Genomic DNA, 21,879 nt, shown 5'->3' on the forward strand with positions numbered 1-21,879 from the left:
AGAATCCTCTTTGTTTTAATATTGCTCTTCCACAGCAGCTACTAGTTAAACAAATTAGATCACTGTATTGTGTACATGTCCCTCCTTGTTTCCTGTTTTTACGTCATTATTTAATAGATAATACACATATATTTCTACAAGACATAATTTCAGGTATCATATGTGCCTATGAACAGGTGTCACACATGAAGTCTAAGTCCCTCAGTGCCTGGGAGAGAAAATTTAATCACCACATAGCCATTTGTGCGCTACTTCACACAAAGCTACAAGAACATACATTACTAAGTCCGTGGTTAGGCATCAAAATGTAAACATCATGTAATTTGCACTTCACATTACGCAGTCATTACATTAGTATTATGTAGATAGTCTGTATCTAGCTATCTAAACGTATGGTTTATGATCAAACTGAGTAAATTCATGTGTTAGTCTACCACCAGAGAACTTTATGATGCTGAAGTTTTGAGTGTAACTTGCTAATCTGGTTTGAATCTTTGGACTCCTGCTTGTTACAAAGCTGATCATCAGACAAGGACTTGTGCAAAAAAAACATGAAGTGATGAAAATCAATTACTACAGTGTTGTGTTCATTATTTAACAAGTGTTCATCAGATCCACTAACAGCTGGAGAATAGTCAACAACGAGAGACCTAGAGAAGACCAAAGGCTTAGTATCAGGACAGTGAAGTTACTAGTCTACTTCTGCAAGTTAAACAGTCGATAAAAGTTTTAAATTAAAACTGACACTAATCACACTTGGCTACATGTGGTTGGACCGACACAAGAACTGGAAGGAAAGGGACATGGTATCTAAGTACAAATCAACAGTAAACTATAGTAACAGTTTTGCTCTTGTTTCAGCCAGAGCCTTGAGAAAAATACACATGTCAAAACTGAATGGGAACTCTGGTAAAAAGACTACTGAATAACAACTCTGTGTCATGAATTTACTGTCAATATACACACTTACATTTCAAAATTAAATCAGTAACAGCAACAAAAAGGAAAACACAAAAGAATGTGGTCATAAACATTTCCTTAAAATTCCATTTATGTCATCAAGTGTTCAAAATGCCCACCATGTGTTACAGTTAACATTTGAAATTGCTAGTGCAAGGATTTCTGGACAGAATGAAGAGATTTCTTTGGTATTATTGTGCATGATGCAACAACATGATGTTTTAAACCCTCTTGTGCCATTGGAACTTGTGCATAGACTTCATTTTTGAAATTACCCCAGAGAAAACAAGTCCACTGGCTTCAAATGAGGTGAACATGCAGGCCAATTGGTAATGTCTTCATGTATAACCAGTAACCAGGAAACAGATGGGTGAGCACTCTCCTAGCCAAAAGCAAGTAGTGAGCCAGGCACCCATTGTGCTTGTACCACATATCTATGTATTACCAGTGGTACTTCCCACAGAGGATTCAGCGAAAATTGTACATATGTATTACTAGTTAAGGTTTCTTCAATGAAGTAAGGATCAATCACAAAGTCTGCAATAATCCCACACCAAACATTCATATTCCAAGTCTCTCATGTTAAATGTGCCTCAGCCAGTGTGGATTCTCAGTGGCCCAATAATGCACAATTATTACATTCATACTTCCATGTTTTGTAAGAGTAGCTTCAATGGTAGAGATAAATCTTTAAAGAAAGAACCTATTGTCCTAATGTTCCATCAGAACTGAACAACTGACTTCTACATGTCTTCTGCAACCCCACTTGTTAATCTGCTGGTGAAGTGACACACGATATGGAAGGAAGTTCTTAGCATGCAAAATGTGAAAACAATGAGCTGACCTATTACAGAGGCACTCACAGTTTTCCCGTTCTGCAGTCTATACAAAGTAGCAGCCTGTCTACTTTCTGCTGCTAATGGAAGGAAGAAGTCTTTATACAGTTCTGCAGCCAGCACTTACACAAAATTGTTTGTCTAGACTGCAGTTTTTCTTCATAGAGGATAATTCATTTCAGCAGACAGCCATCATCAGATTAAAAACATAAGGGAAGAATCAGTACAATGTATCACACCAAACAGCACATAATCGAACCAAGTATAAGTGCATACTGGGGTACTGATCATCATCATTCTGTTATATCAGGTACAATTATGTGCTATTTGATATAATACAATGTACTGATCAATAACTTATTTTTTTTGATTTTATAAAGGCAATCTGCTGAAACATGTAACCCATATGGAGAAAAGTGTTACCCAGACAGACAATTCTCTACAATTTCTTTTCATTTGTTAACAATGTTTATTTTTCAAACTAACAAACACTCACCACATGCGAACAACACACATAGAATCAAATCTACATTTCCTCATGGTCCCTTTTATACCAGTGCAACACTCCATTTCCTCTTTATCTGCCATGTGGTACTTCCTTATCCAGGTATGAAATCACAAATTTCCACATAAGATAGCAATCAGTTCGCATGCAAAACACATAAACCCTGAGTTATAAATACTACAACTACTCAATATTAAAGAGTGAAATGCCTTTGTATTCTTCTCTCTTATAACTACAATACTAGTAGCAGAAATTACTACAGTTCCATTTAAAAAAGTGAAGTTGATACCAATATCTCTGTAATTAATATAGCTATAAAAGGAGGCTGTGTGTAGTTTAGCGAGGACTTTTTCACAACTGATCTGAATGAAATAATATTGTAATATCTTAAACGGCTCAAGAAAAATTTGAGATGAACAGCTTAGCTGACTCATCCTGTATATTGCCATTGTCAACTCTGAAGAAACATCTTCCATTGTAAATGAAAATATCTTACTGATTTTGACAGATAAGGGAGTGGACTCGAGGGAAATAATGTTAATTAAGAACCTACAGATGGAGCATTAAGTCAGAGTACACACTGGAGACATGACGAACTAGAAGTGCATAGGATGAGAGATAAGACAAGGATTCGGTCTCTCTCCTCCACTATCACATACCTAAATAAAATAAAATAAAAATAGTGGTTTTTATAGAAATACATTAGTATGTGTCAGTGAGAAAAGTTTCATATGCATTAAATTTTCCGATGAAATTGAATGTGATCCCCCCTCCCCCCAAATGTATTCTACTGCTTTATCCCTTGAACTGTTCATTATATATTATTTGGCTCTTTTCTTTAATGACAAAATCCTCAGATTCCTTAACTTATTTCCTGGTTTCTCTTCTAGCTACTGGAAATATAAATTTAATATTGTTATCTGAATTATTGATTTAATGCTTGAAATACTGGACTATGCCATACCCCTTGAAGTACCCTGTGGGTCATTTTCGACCCACAGTAGTAAACTACCATTTTATTGGTATTTGGGCAGAGTTTTGGATGTCAGTCACTAACACATTCAGAAAGAATCAAAAGCATAATCAAAGGATAATTTGGTCTCTAAAATGAACAGCACACTGCTAAAAATAGATTTTCAGAAATATATGTTTCTTTATCTTTGATTTTACAGAAGAAATTCCTCAGTACTTCATCAAACATCTTTAAAACAAATAAGTAAAACAATGCTACACTGTTTTTCCTTATAAAAAGATCAAAACAGAGTCAACACATATGGTTTATAAGAGTACTGATAGCAGTTTTACTTTTACAGACAAATAAGGTAAGTACCAAGTATTTGTAAAAGATTTTAAAATGCAGCATGTGAGTAAAATGCTCTGTGTGTTTCCTTGGTTATTGCAATCAAGGAGCAAAAGCATAAGAATAAACAATTTCACTATAGAATCATAAATATTTGGTACTATTTAGGAACAAAGGAGTGGACAGAATTGAGTAAGTTGAGATGGGCTCACAGCTCAGACATTCAAAAAGGGTTTTGAATTGGCAGCTTTTGCACACATACTTGTTGCACATAAACATATGCATAATTTTTATTGTCGTTTTGCTGTTTGCAGGAAAGCTGAATTTGACATAGCTTTCTATTTCCAGGTTGGCCAGAGCCAGTACCGAGCGCTTGCAGTTTGTAGAGGCTCGCATGCTCACCTGCTACTTCGAGGATAAAGTCTCGTCATGAAATCATTTTACAGATAAGTATCTTCATAGTTCTGTGAACATTGATCATAACAAGGTCACGAATGTTGTAAAAGACATGCACAGCCCATCAGTGGCAGACAGTGTGGAGTGTAGTCATTTGGTAAACTATATCGAATCCACCCGTAGTTTTATTATAAAAATTCACATCTTCTTGAAGTTTCTTCTCAGTATTCTCATTGACCTGATATCCAGCATGCATTTTACTCAGATTAATGACTTTTTCTTTTTCCCTTGATATACTGTGAGAATGTTGTCACTTGGCTTGTACAAGTCTGTTGCATACAAAACATCACCTCCACTTCATGCTGCAGGAGGAACCTCTGAGTGATTTCTGAAGAGTGCCAACTAAACCAGTCACTTTTTGTTTCAGTTCCTCTGCCAGTTTCATGGAGGTGAAGAAGTTGTCATTCGTAATGTTATGACCACAGATGAGGAATGGCTGTGCCAATTTCATAATGACATGGTGACTAAGACCCTTGCTCAGATTATATGTTTCACGTTCCCTATGGTTTGGTGAAACTGTTCAGGAAGCAGCGCTTGTCAGCATCACACAAAAACCAATATTTTATCCCATACTTATCATGTTTACTCGACATTTACTGCACGAATGGGCACCTGCACTTTCAAGGATACAGCAGTTCGTCGAAGTCATGTTCTTGCCTGGCTTGGAGCAAGCAATGAAATTTTAAGTAAATAGATTCCACATTTCCAAAGAAATGCATAATTTATCAGTTTCTTTGTCTCCTTGATGGGACAGAATGAAACCTAAGATGACTGAATGTTGCCAGCCCATAGGGAATCAAAGCCACACCCATATAAAGCATCATCTGACCTACGAATTATTCATATTTCAGGTTATTTTTCTCCTAAACTGTCATGATATAATCCAACATCTCAAGAATAACATCAAGGCATGTCCAGAAACTATAGTCTGAAAATCAGTGATACCGACATTAAATTGCATTAAAATGTGAATGGGTCAAAAATTGCCCAAGTGTGTACTTTATGTATAAAACGGCAAATTTTTCATACTGCTACGTGGACTAGGGAGATGAAATTTTGGTGAGTTGTACAAACCCATAAATGATTAAAAGTCACAGGATGATTCAGTCCTGTGATGACTGTAGAGGGGGCACAGGGGCCTCGCAAACCCCTGTAGGTCAAGAGTGATGCATGTGGTACTTCTAGTGTCAAGAGGTTATATAGAGGGTTTTTTATTTTTTAATTACTTTCCCTAAAACAATATAGTATTTCTTTTATTTTGTAATCCGTCATTCTTTCTTTGTTCTAACCACATAATACAATTTTGTTTTCCTTACACATGATATTTCAATTCCTTTTGTAAATCAGATATTTATTGATGTCTTATTAGTACCACATGTCATTGTTTTCTTCAGAAAGTGGCTGTTAAATGTGGATAGTAACCCACCTATAAAACAAATTAATTTTGAAACTTATATCTGTTACATTGCACACATCCTTCCAATAATGTGTCACTTCTGATAAATCCTCATGTAACAATATCATATACGCTAAGTAGTACACATACCTGCTCAGTATCCTGTTCACTGTTTCCTTCTTTTGCCATCGATGATGTAGCCTCTAGACTGTCCCATTGTTCTGTCATTTTGTTCCACAAAGCCTGAGCATTTACACTCCGGCCAAAATCTTGGCACAAAAAGATAAATACAAAATATTATACATGAAACTGATAACATATTGAATATATACTAAAGAGAAACTAAAAAGGTACCACAGTACTACGTGTGTGAGAAAAGTTACAAACCTGTGAACTGTAATTCCAAATCACCACCTTCACCACCAAACTCCTGCATAAATTCTGCAGTCCACTTATCCACCAAATCTTTGGAGGTAATTTCCTTACTTTCATCATCAGCTGTTGATGCAGGTGGGAAAACAATATCACCATCACTCACTTGTTGCATAAATTCCATAAACTGAAAATAAAATACCAAGAAGCTTGAGACTTCAATTCACACATATACAACAAATCATCTGAAGATAATTCTTAAACACTACTGTACTACAATATATGACAAAAATCTTCCATTATTGTTGATAACAGCAACATCTTCGCAGCTGGAATAGAAATTTAAGGTAAACACACAAGTACTCGCAGAATAAAATTTCCTATACAATAACATAAATGGTTCAATGTCATGTTGCGGACTTCTGTGTGCTCACAGGGGTCCTACACGATATTAGGCAGGTGTTCCAGTTTCTTTGGCTCTTCAGTGTATCTCTCTTACCAAAAATTGTGCAAAAGATATGTATTTCAATGTGACCAAAAACAACCTCAACAAGGACCTCACGAGTTTAACATTGCTACTAAAATAAGTTACACATGTACAAAAGAATCTGCCAGAACATGTTAAATGTCACATGGTTAACAGTGGACTTTAAGAATGAATAAAGAACTTGCTGATTCTTCATTTTCTGTTGATGTATTTTATGACATTTGGACCTTTCGACAGCAACAGCCAGCAAGACACCAGTGGATTATTTTGTCAAAGAACTTCCTCTTAGGTAACGCACAGAAGAGTATATCAGCTACCAGTAAAATTACAGTATTAGGTTATAATACGATTAATATTAGTGCTATCATACTTTACAAACCCAAGTCATTCTATTATATTGCATCTGAATAAAATCTACACCCTTTACTTTTTGCCTACTCCACACAACTGGTTGAGGTTTCTTTTGTTACAAGGCCTCCTGTTGGGAAACCAGTACAAAGTATAAAGAAACTTAACTATAATCAATAGCTCTCAGTAGTCTGTAGAAAATTTACTAACTACAATGGCAGCCTCTCTTCTTTGTCTACTTTCTCGATCTCTAAACTAGATACATATATTAAAAAGAAGAGGATGGCGGGAGGGGGGGGGGGGGGGGGGGACAGTAGCTTATAAGCACACTCAAGTTGCTGACATTGCACTTATCACGTCTGGCATTTGCAGTCTGTTTACAGTAGGCATAAGCTAATGAAGGGACTTAATCTGTGTAAGGACAACTTCAACAAGAAAATTTCCTTTAACAGGGACATGAATTTTATCCATTACATGCCTCACATTCACAGAAAATAATCCTAATAATATCAAATGACTATACTGGTTTTTGAAAGAAAAAATAAATTTTAGTTGATCCTTTCAGTGTGTTTCCCATTAACCAAAGCAATCATTATGGACAACTGGTTACAGCAGGAAGCTTCATTTGTCATACATTAATATTTATGCAACACAATGAAGGAACTGGTAGAAATAAATAAAATTTCATTGACACACAACCTATATTCCTTGCAAACATGTTGGTGGGCACTGGTATATTGAAACACGGCTGCAGGAATATGTTGAATGAAGAGTAACTGTTTGGGCTCTGAATTTTAACTGATGTAGCAGATTACTGGCAAATTTGGATGAACAGGATTGCCACAATACAAAGTGGCATCCTAGATTATGACGAACATTGGTCTGCCATAAATCTCTATACTGTTAACGGGTAAGCACAGTGGTTAATACACTGGAATCCTACTCCTACCTCAAAATGTGTTATAGCTTCATCTCTCATAAACGTTAAACTCTAAAAATGAATACATCCTACTCTCCTTTTATATTATCAGTAATATTTGGACATTACTAGCTGAAATTGGAGAGAAGCCTATCAGAAAAAATTACTTCGTGTCAGTCAACATTCCATTGTTTTTATTGATGAGCATAGTGCAATCAGAGGTGTCTTTGGTTGTTTCTGTTACAAAACTCTATAGCATTAATAAGTAAGGCAGCAAGCTATTGTTGACCAAAAATTGAATGATAATTGTTTCACACCGACACTATTCATTGGATTTGGCCCCTGTGACACTTATGTTGCCTCGAATGAATTAAAAAAACATAAAAGGGAAGCATTTTCAAAACATGGAGGAGGTTGAACAAAAATCAGTGTTGAGTGTCAGAACTTTCGGCAACTTAATTAACTGTTTTTGCTAAACCTTTGATAAACTAATCTCTGACCTCTTCTCTGAACATAAAACAAATTCATTTAAAATGGGGTATGCTGCAATCTGCACAATACAAGAAAAACATATTGGATCATACCAGGGCTAGAAGTGATGTCTCATCAAACTGTGCCCTAACCAAAGGCAACTGAGAGTGACTTCATGTCACGTCAGTTGGTACAGCATGCCGTGCTTGATTCAGACATAACCAGGCACAGTGTCTCAAGCCTCAGGTGGTGCCAAATCCAGCTCCCATGTGGAAAAGGGGCAATTATAGGACTCAGAATTATAGGAAGTGCCATCCATTCAACCCCTTATCAGGTTCAGACAGCAGCAACTGGACACCAGATCCAGGCTGGAGATGGTAGAACATTCAGCAAATATCCCTGTGGATGTTATTTGAAGACACTCCTCTTTCAGTAGAGCTGCTATTGGTGGCCTATTTTGCTTTCTGGAAATCCTGATGGCTTCCCATACTTGGCCTTAGCTGGTGGAATGGTTTAATAAGTTCAGGGATTCTTGCCACGATCTCTTCTTACTCTCTTTAATAATATGGTTGTATTTGGCCCCTGCCATACAAAAAAGCTGTGAAGTTCTCAGAAGTTGGTCAGCATCTGAACTTGCACAGTGCAAGAACAGAGTGGTACTCTTCACTTCATCAAAGCACACGATATATTTGTAGATGGTCTGAGGACTTTGGGATGGCTGCATTAGTGGCTTGGTCAATCAGTCTCATTATGTGATTCATCTATTATTGGCTGCTGACTCAATGTACAATGCCCAGTTTGTCTTTCCAAACATCCACTTTGGCAGCCTACATTTTAGCATCATTTGCTCTACTAGATGCATTCAAATAGGGAAGTGGTCACTGGAGTGATAATCACCAACTGCTGCCCACTGGGCAGTATCAGTGAGAGCACAGCATGAGGTATATGGCAGAGGATGACAGCCTAGAGTGCTGAATAGGGTGCTTGGCCCTGTTTTTAGACAACATAACACTTCTAAGGGAGAAGATTCTCAATGGTCTGATCCCGGGGACAGACAGTCATAGATTCCACAGAGTGCATTACAAGCAATAAAATTCCTGCAAAGGAGTAATGACAGGGAACCTGTGTAATTAGATCACTAAGAGCCTCAGGAACTATGTTGTCATTTAGGTACAGGTATCAGGGGTACAGTATCATCCTATATGGAACATGCACATTGCAGCAACCACTTACAATTTGGTGTTGAGGAGGAGACAAAAGGAGTGTTACAGTCATCATTAATGAATAAAGCAACACCACCTTTAGCCCTCTCCCCACTGAGATTGTTCTTTTCATAAATGCTGTAAAACCATTAATACAGGGGCATCAGACTCTATAAAATGGATCTCTTGGAGACACAGGAACAGGGGTCTATCCTGTGTTGAGAGTCTTAGTCCCTAAACCCACTCAGGTTCCATTGCAGGATGGAGCCATTTTATTGGTGAGGTTTTTCTATGTCTACCTTTTTTTCTTGCTGCTGGGATTGTAGATGTATGGCAATTAAGTGTAGGGAGGAGAGACTTGTTGGTTCCCTCTGACACACTTCATAAGTCATTACTTCCACTGATGGTCGTATGGCTTCGCACTTGCACTTGCACTTGCACTTTTATGTTTATGTTTGTGTGCTTGCCCCCTCTCTCTCAATGGTGATGTTCGTGGTGACAGATGCTTTGACATGCTGCTTGCTGCCTTTTTGTTGCCCTCAGTACCTTATGTAACTGGTTTGCTCGATGTCGGTGTAACAGTAGTGGCTGCTTTGCAACTAAATTTATAGAAGCATGTATTCATGATTACTGCTGCTCTGTGTCTTTGTGGACATGCCGACTTTGGTGAAAGGTTTCTTAAACAATGAGGCAAAGTATGTTGGAAATGTGGGCAGTTACATTGCCTTCTATGACACTTTTGGAGAATATGGTACCCACTTGTTTAGTTTAATGACTTTTCTTTTCTATATTTTGCATCTTTGATTCCATACTGCATAGTCATCGCTGCAATTGACACAAAATTCTGGAAGGGAATATGTGACTTCTTCTCCATGGGCTGCTTTGCCAAATGTTGCTTGCCCACTGCATGCCAGAGTTGTGTAGCTATATCACTGACACTTAACATTGCACAGAAGGGTTTGGAATTTATGGCCATACTTTCAATTGGAGTAAACCTGTCTTTACACACTCCGGTAAGTTCAGGGAGGTTGAAGTTATTATAGATGAATCTTGTCTATTAAATCCCACCACTAATACACTTCATCATGTTGGGTAAATCAGTTATTCCCTCATCAGATCATTCCACCAGTAATTTCTGGGTGTCTACATTCATACTATCATGACAAGAGACCCCATTTTTGCTTCAGTTAAGAAAATTACGCTTCTGTACCACAACACACAATTCCCCAAACTTCTTGCATTTGAGCATTTAGTCAGCTTGTTTAGTTGTTGTTGTTTCTAATAGTTAAATGAAGACACATTTTCAGTGAGGCTGTAACTTTATGCAATACTTCTATTTGTTATTGGTCAATTTCAACCTCATGGCCATCATCAAGCATTTACCTCTTAGCACAAAATGAACAAACATTAATCAAACAAGTAACTATAATTAAAAAGATAAAACTTAGTTATAAAGTCTCTGGTAATACAGTGACAATATCATTAACAACATGTTACGTGTAAGTTGTCATATGTCTGTTGTTTGTGGACCATGCATGAAGTCCAAAAATAAAATAATTGAAACAATGTCCAAGCATTTGAATGTTGGGCTGCATAAGGTTCCCTTTCTGTGCAGTGACCATGGAATATAAAATTATAAAGAATGTAGCAACCAGTCGTGGAAACAATTTATTTATCTTGTTGCAGTGAGATAAATAAATTGTTTCTGCAACTGGTTCCTACATTCTTTATAATTTTAATGTCCAAGCATGTTCCAGCCAGTGTTCTTGAACCTGTTTGTAATGTAGTCATGATCAGCGTCATGAATGATATGAACTACCTACATATTAAACTGTAGCACTGAATCTTGCCATTATATGAGGGGCATTCATTAAGTAATGCAGCACTTTTCTTCTGAAAGCAGGTTGGCTTTATTCAGGATTGCAATACACCATATTATTCGCCACCCTTCTAGCTACAAAACCCTATTTTTTAATGTAATCTTCATTCAATGCGACGGCCTTATGCCACCTTACCGGGAGGGTCTGTATGCCTGCATGGTACCACTCTACTGGTCAACATTAAAGCCAACATCTTGCTTCATCAATATCCTTCCATCATTGTGTGCTGCTTCTCTCAAAGCGCATCCTTCAATGGGCCAAACACACAGAATTCAGTAGGTGCGAGATCTGGACCATAGGGTGGATGAGGAAGAAATGCCCAATGAAGTTTTGTGAGCTCCTCTCACGTGCACACACTTGTGAGGCCTTGGGTTGACATGGAGAAGAATGTCATTCACTTTTTCGTTGCGTCAAACTCGCTGAAGTCATTTCTTCAATTTCCTAAGGGTAGCAAAATACACTTACGTGCTGATCATTGCACCATGAGGGAGGACATCAAACAGAATAACCCCTTCAGAGGCCCAGAAGACCACTGATATGACTTTACTGGCTGAGGGTGTGACTTTGAACTTTATCTTTGGAGCAGAGGTGGTGTGGTTCCACTCCACGGATTGCCGTTTTGTTTCTGGTTCAAAGTGATGACCCCATGTTTCATCATCTTTGATGATGATTGACAAAAAATTGCCACAAAATGTTCAAATGTGTGTGAAATCTTATGGGACTTAACTGCTAAGGTGATCAGTCCCTAAGCTTACACACTACTTAACCTAAATTATCCTAAGGACAAACACACACACACACACACACACACACACACACACACACACACACGGGAGGACTCGAACCTCCGCCAGGACCAGCTGCACAGTCCACGACTGCAGCGCCTTAGACCGCTCGGCTAATCCCGCGGGGAAAATTGCCACAATTAGCCTTGTAACATGCAAGCAATTCCCACAGATGGCCCTTTGTTGCTCTTTATGGTTCTCTGCCAGGTGGCGAGGAACCCAGCAGGCACACACCTTTGAGTACCTCAACTGTGGATGAGTATCAGCACTACCAACAGAGACATCAAGTTGTGCAGCGAGGTGTTCGATTGTGGTCCACTGAACACCTCAAATGAGAATGTCCATACGTTCCAAGATTGCAGGCATCACAGCTACGTGTGTCCGGCCAGCACACGGGAGATCAGACAAGTTTTGTGCGACCTTGAATCGATGATGTCAGGTGGCTCACGCGATGACAAATCTTGCTTTTGTTCACTGCCAGATCTCAGTAGACATTCTGCAAGTACCTATGGATATCTGTGGTGCTATTGTTTTCTGCCAAAAGAAACGCAATGACAGCTCTCTGCATGGAACGTACCTTTGTTAAATATACCATTTTGAAGGCTATGTATAGTGTCACCACAATCGGAACTTCACGAAACTGAAGAAGCTGAAGCAGGAATATTCCATGATGTTTCACAACAAATTCCACTATTTTTAAACTGAAATTGGCCCAGGAAAAAAGTGTTGCATTACGTACTGAATGTCTCTCATAATATAAATCACATACCACAGCCTATGGATGGGTATTATTAAACATTTGTGCATATTAGTATAACTGGTTGGTAACGACTTGTCACTGTTAGTTTCCATGTGAGAACTGAGCAAAACATGGCCCATTCACAAATGTGTACAACGGGCATCGTAGGCCTATCAACACGTTGAGATGCACGGGCAAAGACGTGGGTAACGTACCCCACAAATGTCACAGGGCAGAACTTATTCATAAAAATAGATGCCAGATAAACTTATAACAAATCTCATTTAAAAGCATGGAGACATAATGCAGTCATTAGTGGTTGGACACAGGCTCTACTGATCTACACATACAGATTCATGCAAACAAGTTAGCTACAACTCCACAGCATACATAACTACAAATCACAGCAACACCACCACACCAACATGCTAAACTGGATCAAAAGCTATATTGTCATAATCTATTTTGTCAAATTACCCAGTTACAATTATAATGTGTATGTGAACAAGCATTTTAGGATGTATTCGGATGAATTTAAACATAAATGATGGGTTGCCTTCATGAAGCAATGTACATCAACATCACGACATTTAGAGCATACTACAAACATTACAATTTGATTACAAGAATCGCTAGTCACGATACAGAACTATACTTGTGGAAAAAGGAATGATGCTCATTAACAGTTTGGCAAATCAAATTTAAATAAAACTATCAAACAATGGAAAATCCAGGATGGAATGTAATAATATTGTGAAAAGGAAAGTTGCTACTCACTACATAGCGGAGATGTTGAGTCGCAGATAGGCACAACAAAAAGACTGTCACAGATATAGTTTTTGGCCAGTAAGGCATTCGTCAAAATTAGATGACAAAACTCATAAAAATTAGACAACACACACACATATACACTCACACAAATGCAACTCTCACACACGACTGCAGTCAGCATGAGTGTATATGTGTGTGTGTCACCTAATTTTGACAAAGGCCTTACTGGCCAAAAGCTATATTTGTGATAGTCTTTTTGTTAAATAAAACTATCACTGATCTGAAATAATTTCTAACATCACAGAAGGAAGTGGCTCTGTAAACTTTCCTGGCATAGTAGTTGATGATATTCATATAGGACGACATTGTGTTCCGGCTGGAGACCCGATACAAGTATCACCACACAAGGAGCATTCAAAGGCTTGACTAAGCAATAGACTGTAAAAGGATAAATGTTAGCAACACATGTACAGTATAAACAAAGTCATGTACACAATGAATACAACCACAACCTAAAGATACGTGTTTAAAGCACAATTCTTACCAGGTTCATTTTGGAATTTCCAGTCTCCACGAGGAATGTTCAGCATTCAGGGATATGACAGAAATGATAATCTGAAGCAAAAAAGTCTATCTACATGGCCTCTAAGTGGTACACCTTAAGAGCTACAAGCACTTTTTCATCTTTGCTTCTGTGAAAAACGTATGTTCTATTGAAGAAGTGTTCTTAGCTCTTAAGGTTTCCATTTTACAGGCCCATGTTAACTACACAATTTTTTCTTGTTTTACTCCAGACTCTGTACTCCCAAAATATGGAAAGCAAAACGCTTGCAGTAGAAGAGATTTGTTTCACCATTCCACCAGGTAAACCCTGTATAAGCACCTGGTAAGAACTGAAGTTTAAACACGTTTTCTTCATGGTTATATTCACTCTTGTTCACAACTCTGGATATACAATACACATGACAGTAACATAGCACTGATTGAGACTTCATTATAAACAGGTCCAATAATGCTGACTGGAACATGCCCTGGCAGCCTTTCATGTATTTTATTTTTGGACTTCGTGTAAGGTCCACAAACAGTATGTATGACTATTACATGTGAGTAACACGTTCTTAACAATATTATCAATGTATTAAATGAGGCTTTATAACTAGGATTTATATTTTTATTTACAGTTACTTGTTTGATTAATGTCTGTCCATTCTGTGTTAACAAGTACATGCTTAGTAAGGACCTTGAGACAAACTGGCCATTAGTAAATAAAACTATTACATAAAGTTGCAGCCTCAGTGGAAATATGTCATCACTTAACTAGTATAGAAGGCTGGGACCCAGATATGAAGAACACAAACTAGTTTCTAGGAGTAATGTCCCGTTTCTACGGTTTTTCACAGATTTTAATGCCATAATTTTACATTTCAGTGCTTTCTAAATATAAAAAGGAGACTCCTTTTTGAATGTCCCCACTTCCCATTTAATAGTAATAAATAAATTTTAATACAGATGCATTCTGTTACTGTCCACATTTCTCACAGTCAATGCTGATTACTAAGCAGGACTAGCATTTCAAGCTCTTTTTGGTGGTTGGATGATACATACAACCAGTAGTCCCCTAATCCCCCGGAGGATATTTTTGTTTGTTAATCACAAGACATCTCGGTCCCATGAGTTGTTATGTAAATAAGGGTCAACGCAGATAGAAACTGTTTCATCTCAACACGAAACACAGGTAAATGGAATCACTCCATCTGCTATCATTCTACTTCTCTAAATAATTTTTTTCTGTCTATCTACTGATTCAACTTCTACATGTAATGCATATACCATATATACACAAAACTGTCAAATTATTATTTGTGCAGCATTTTATGCAATCTTATTGGTCCCATTATAATTTACAATCCAATTATTCAAGCTGTATATTTAATTTTGCTTAAAAACTTGATAAATGAGACAAATTAATAAATGAAGTTTTATCATCTGCAGGGAATCACCAGAATGGTGTGAGCTAATAAAAATTCATTCATAAAAAGATGTAACTCAGCAGCTAGCCCTAATTTCACGCTTTTACTAGTTTACTTTTTCCAAAAGCTCATTAACTAAGTATTTATCCACATTTAAAGTTTTGCCACATCCAAAAAGACTTTCATTATTGGAGCCCTTAAGCTTCTTTCTTTTCCAGGTTTTATGCGACAATTTTATTACCATAATTTTTATGAGTCAGATAATTCATTTGTCTATCAAAATAAACCACTAATAAAGAATTTGACTAAATTAGAGAAATTAATAATCTGAAAATTTAACAAAGTCAACAAACCACTGTCCTAGTTCTATATTGTATTAGTCACACGTTACGATTTCTGTAGCCTGTTACTAGCGCGTTTGAGTGTGAAGAGAGTATTGTCACTGCACATTAATACTTAAATCAACCATCAACAGTATCAGCATGGGCCGGCCACTAGAGGGTGCCTATAGAAAGTGTGCACACGGTACAGTCTTCACCATGCCATCTACCAGTGACTTGCATCTATATATGCGTGGAGCCGTGCTAACTCACTGTCACTACATTCTCTTAGTTTGTACTGCTCACATCAGCTATTCTGTGTAACACTTACATTGCATCTTCTGTATGATTATTTTGTCTTGTTATGTGTGGATCAGGAAAGGATTATTTCCATTATTGTTCAGAGGTTTATGAATAAAGCCATATTTGTGTTACTTGGATCAGTTTCACGTATTACTCTGTTACTACAGAACTGGTGACTGGGATGGGACAATTGTGTAGTAAGCAAGTAATACACAAAACTGATCCACGTAACACAAATATCACTTTATTCAATACATAAACCTCTGAACAATAACGGGAATAAGCCTCTCGTGACTCCACCGGTAACAAGACAAAAGAATCATACATAAGGTGTAACATAAGCAATACACAGAACTGACGTGATCACTACAAACTAAAAGAACACAGTGAGAGTGAGTCAGCACTGTTCCAAGCGTATATAGGTGCAAGTCACTGGTAGACGGTGTGGCGGAGACTGTGTCATGTGCATACTTCCTACAGGCAGCCTCTAGTGGCCGGCCCACACAAATATAGTTGGCAGTCAATTTAAATACACATGCAAGGTGACACTACACTTGGTGCACTCACACTCACATGCACTAGTAGCAGGATACAGCAACCATGAACTTCAATACTTTTATAAGTATCTAGCAGAGAGTTTAACAAAATTACTACACAATCCAATGGAATGGCATTCCTACTAATTTTGATCCTTATATTATTGGTTGGTTGGTTTAGAGGAGGGAGAAGGGACCAAACTACGAGGTCATCAGTCTCTTGGTCCTAATAAAACAATGCCACAAGGATGAGAATAAATCAGACGAAACATATAACAAAAAATGGAAAGAAAGGAAAAACCACAAGCACAAAGGGAAGGCAACGAACACTAAAAGGAACAAAAGAAGACAAGAAAACAATAGAGATGCTAGAAACAGAAGAGAGTAAAACATGAAAGCAGATTACAGTGGCTGGCCAACCAAGAGAATAAAAAGGGAAAGCTAACCACTCTGCAATAAATTAAAACCTCCACCCTAAAAGCACTAGGGTGGAGGACACAGAGGGACAAAGGACATGCGCTAAAACCTACATTGAAGTATAAAACCCACTCTCACGGATAAAACTTAAAACTAAAGCTGCTGTGGAGGCACTGTCGCCCAACACCGAAGGCACGGTGCTGGGAAAGTTAAAATTCTGCCGCAGAGCGGCTAAAAGTGGGCAGTCCAGCAAGAGGTGGACGATTGTCATTTGGGAGCCACAGCGACACTGAAGTGGCTCCTCGTAACGGAGTAGGTAACCATGCGTTAGCCACGTATGGCCAATGCGGAGCCAGCAGAGGACAACTGATTCCCTGCGAGAGGCCTGCATGGAAGACTTCCACACATTCATAGTCTCCTTAATGACACACTGTTTGTCATGCATGCTGTTATGCCATTCCATCTCCCAAAGCCGGAAAACCCTGTGGTGTCAGACAGAACACAGGTCAGCTTCGGAGATGCCTATCTCCAGAAGCTGTTTCCTCATTGCCTGTTTGGCCAGCCTGTCGGCAAGTTCGTTGCCGGGGATTCCGACATGTTCTGGGGTCCACACAAACACCATGGAATGGCAGGACTGTTCCAGGGCATAGATTGACCCCTGAATGGACGCTAACAGAGGGTGGTAAGGGTAGCACTGGTTGATAGCTTGTAGGCTGCTCAATGAGTCAGTACACAGGAGAAATGATTCTCCAAGGTATGAGCGGATGTACTCAACAGCACGACATATGGCCACCAGGTCTGCAGTGAAAACACTGCAGTCAACTGGCAAGGAGTGCTGCTCAATATGTCCTCCATGAACATAGGTGAAGCCTACGTGACCATCAGCCATCGAGCCGTCAGTGTAAACAACTTCAGAGCCCCGGAACACGTCAAGAATCGAGAGGAAGCGACAGCGGAGAGCGGCGGGGTTAATGGAGTCCTTAGGGCCATGCATAAGGTCCAGACGAAGCTGGAGCCGAGGCATACACCATGGAGGCATACGTGAACAGACCAACAGACCGCAAGTAGAGGTGGTAAAGGGAAGGACTCCAGTTCGGAGAGGAGGGACCGCACACGAACTGCAATTGTCAGGCCCGATGCGGAAGATGGACTGCTGCGAGCAGGAAAGGAGATAATAATTCAGATGCTCAGGGGAACTATGAATGTGTGCTGCGTAACTGGCGAGCAGTTGTGCACATCTGATCTGCACTGGAGGGACACCAGCCTCCACCAGTAAGCTGGTCACCAGACTAGTCCTAAAAGCTCCTGTCGCTAATCGAACCCCACAGTGGTGCACAGGGTCGAGTAAATGTAATGCTGAAGGTGTTGCCAAACCATAAACCACACTCCCATAGTCAATTCAGGATTGGACAAGGGCTCTGTAGAGCTGCAGCAGCGCAGAGCGATCTGCACCCCAATTGGTGTTGCTCAGGCAACGGAGGGCATTGAGGTGTTGCCAGCACTTCTGCTTAAGCTGATGATGAGGGAGCCAAGTCAATCGAGCATTGAAAACCAGTCCTAGGAACTGATATGTCTCCACTACAGTGAGTTGATCTTCATTAAGGTAAAGTGGAGGTTCCGGATGAACGGTACGACGCCGACAGAAGTGCACGACACACAACTTTGCAGCTGAAAACTGGAAGCCGTGGGCTAGAGTCCATGACTGCACCTTGTGGATGGCTCCCTGGAGGCACCACTGAGCAACAATAGTACTGGAGCAGCAGTACGAAATGCAAAGTCGTCTGCATACAGAGAAAGTGAGACAGAGGGCCCAACAGCTGCTGCTAGAGCGTTAATGGCCACTAAAAATAAAGACACTCAATACAGAGCCCTGCGTGACTCCATTCTCCTGGATATGGATGGAACTATGGTAGTCACCAAATTGAACATGGAAAGTACGGAGCGACAGGTTGCTTTGGATAAAAATTGGGGGAGGTCCCCGGAGACCCCACTCATACAATGTGGCAAGGACATGACGTCACCAAGTCGTGTCGTATGCTTTACGTAAATCAAGAAAGACAGCAATCAGGTGTCGCCATCTGGAAAACACTGTTCGGATGGAAAACTCTATGGACACAAGATTATCAGTGGTAGAGTGACCCTGGCGGAAGCCGCCCTGACATGGAGCCAGCAAGCCACGTGACTCCAGGATCCAACCCAACCGTCAACGTACCATACGTTGCAGCAGCTTACAAAGAACGTTGGTGAGACTGATGGGCCGATAGCTATCCACATCAAGCGGGTTTTTACCGGGTTTGAGCACTGGAATGCTGGTGCTCTCTCGCCATTGCAATGGGAAGACGCCATCGCACCACATCCGGTTGAAGATGACGAGGAGATGTCGCTTGTAGTCAGATGATATATGTTTAATCATCTGGTCGTGGACGCGATCAGGCCCAGGAGCTGTGTCAGGGCAACGTGCAAGGGTACTGAAGAGCTTCCACTCTGTAAATGGGGTGTTGTAGGATTCACTGCATCATGTAGTGAATGAGAGGACGTTACCTTCCAGCCACTATGAGTGTGCAAAAGGCTGGGGTATAATTCTCCAACGTAGAGGCTCGGGCAAAGTGCTCGGGCAAAGTGCTCGGGCAAAGTGCTCGGGCAAAGTGCTCGGGCAAAGTGCTCGGGCAAAGTGCTCGGGCAAAGTGCTCGGCAATCGCGTTTGTGTTCAAGCTGGAGGTGGGTCTGTGATGCTTTGGGAGGTGCTTTCTGTATTGCAAATTGGGAAAATTAACTAAGGTGACCACTAACATAAATGGGCATGTTTATTTAAACATTTTCAAGTGTTGCCTTACAGTCAACATCTGCATGGTAAGTATGTAATTGATACCCCTATTTTTCAAGATGACAACAGTATAGTTTATCAAGCTTGAAGAATATGAGACTGGTTTTCTGAACAGTCCCCCCACTTGTTACATCTTGACTGGTCTTCAAAATCAGTTGACTTGAACCCCAATGACAATCTGTGGGACATGTTAGAACAGTGGGTAAAGCACCAACATCAGCATCCCTGCAAGTTGGTGGAACTGAACGATCAAATTCTCAACAAGTGGCTTAGCCTGGATGAGATGTACCTACAAAACATTGTGGAATCACTTCCTAACCAAAACCAGATGGTTATCAAGGACAGGAGTGGAATTACATGGTATTAAATGATGCTTGTAATGATTTACATAGGGGTAACTAATTTTTTGTCCAGCGAGTTCACTGTGTTGTGTACATTATTGAAGAACCCATCATAAATCAGATTATAGTCGAGGGAGACATTCGACGACTCGATACTGAGGGTAATCAAGAAACCAAAGATAAGGCTCATTCCAAACAGCCACCCACCCCGTCCATACATAGCCCACCTTTAGACTGACAATTTTTTTTATAGGATCTCTATCATCCTGAAGATCCAGGCAGTTATGTTTACATCCCTGTTCCCTGCAATATACAATGTTCCACCACGATGTCACATGTGGTCATTGAAGCAGGCATAGAGATTAAAGTTACAGAAGGCTGGTGACAATCACAAGTTCCTCAATTGGGACCCTGGGTTCGTCAAACCCATACCCAGCCATTGAAGATTGAGTTCCCTGAGTTGTTTGACATTTAGCATGATCTAGTTGGCATGTGTGGCTTATCTAATGCCACACATGCAGAGAGATTTCCCTCCCTCCTCCCCCGGCCCCCACCCTGTTGCCAGCTGCAATGAGAAAACAGCTTGAATATGTGGGGCAGGGGAGGGAGGGGACAAACTGACAACACCATAAAGTAAATACCGTCTCTCTCTCTCTCTCTCACCACAAACCCACCTTGAAATGTACATAGCAACAGTGGTAGCCTCAGTTTCTACTCTACAAAAGAAATGTACTAAAATTGCATATTTCCACAGTTTAAAACAGTCTATGGAGGAATCCCACACATGGTAATTAATCATAAAAATAAAAAGTACACTTACTACACAATGGGAGGGGGGGGGGGGGGTGGTGGTGGTTGGTTGGTTGGTTGCTTGGTTTGTGGGGGTAGCAGAGGGGACCAGAATACAAAGGCCATCGGTCCCTTATTCTGTGACTGAAACACAGCTCCCCCCCCCCCCCCCCCAAAGAGAGAGAGAGAGAGAGAGAGAGAGAGAGAGAGAGAGAGAGAGAGAGAGAGAGAGAGAGGGGGGGGGGATGGAGATGACAAGGGACGACACAGAACAAGAAAGACAAACAAAGACCGGAAGAGAGGAATTTTAAAAAAACACACGGAGTGTTACCGTGGTTGGCCGACCATTAAGGATAAGCTAACCACCAAGAGACACACTAAAAACCACACAAAAACCGTAGGCCAAAGGCCAGTCTCAACACAAAAAAATAACACAAACCCTCAGATCAAGCGGTAAAATCCCCCTGCACGAATAAAACTCTAAACTAAGCCTGCCATGGCAGTGTCATCTGTTAAAAGTGCAGGGAGCAGATCAGGCAGTGCAAATGTCTGCCCGAGTGTAGTTAAAAGCAGAAAGTCCAACACGATGTGGACCACTGTCAACGCTGATCCACAGCGACAGAGGCAGGCCCTCGCAGTGCAGTAAATGACCGTGCGTCAGCCAGGTATGGACAATGCGTAGCCGGCAGAGAACAACTGAGTCCTTGCAAGAGGCTCACATGGAGGAGCGCCACACACCTGTAGCTGATGTTTGTTGGGTGAAGGCAGGGTGCGCCATACATCACCCCAGGTACCAAGGACTTTCTGCCTCAATACCAACTGGAGATCACATTCCGAAAAACCAATCTCCAGTGCCGGTTCACTGATAGCCTGTTTGGCCAGACTGTCAACCAGTTCATTACCCAGGATGCCAACATGACCCGGGGTCCACGTAAAGACCACAGAGTGGCCG

The 21,879-nt window shown here is 40.2% G+C and overlaps 1 protein-coding gene across 1 annotated transcript in view; it reads right to left on the reverse strand.

The window, feature by feature from the left end:
* Window positions 1-21,879, reverse strand: part of LOC124722646 (peroxisomal targeting signal 1 receptor) — a 255,487-nt gene that overhangs the window by 128,222 nt on the left and 105,386 nt on the right. Inside the window, exons 6-7 of the mRNA XM_047247792.1 lie at window positions 5,841-6,012; window positions 5,604-5,722 (exon numbers count right to left, since the gene is read on the reverse strand). Of these exons, the coding sequence (XP_047103748.1) occupies window positions 5,604-5,722; window positions 5,841-6,012 (291 nt within the window). The remainder of the gene's footprint in view (window positions 1-5,603; window positions 5,723-5,840; window positions 6,013-21,879) is intronic.

The sequence above is a fragment of the Schistocerca piceifrons genome, chromosome X (genome assembly GCF_021461385.2).
Source record: "Schistocerca piceifrons isolate TAMUIC-IGC-003096 chromosome X, iqSchPice1.1, whole genome shotgun sequence".
NCBI classification, from domain to species: domain Eukaryota; kingdom Metazoa; phylum Arthropoda; class Insecta; order Orthoptera; family Acrididae; genus Schistocerca; species Schistocerca piceifrons.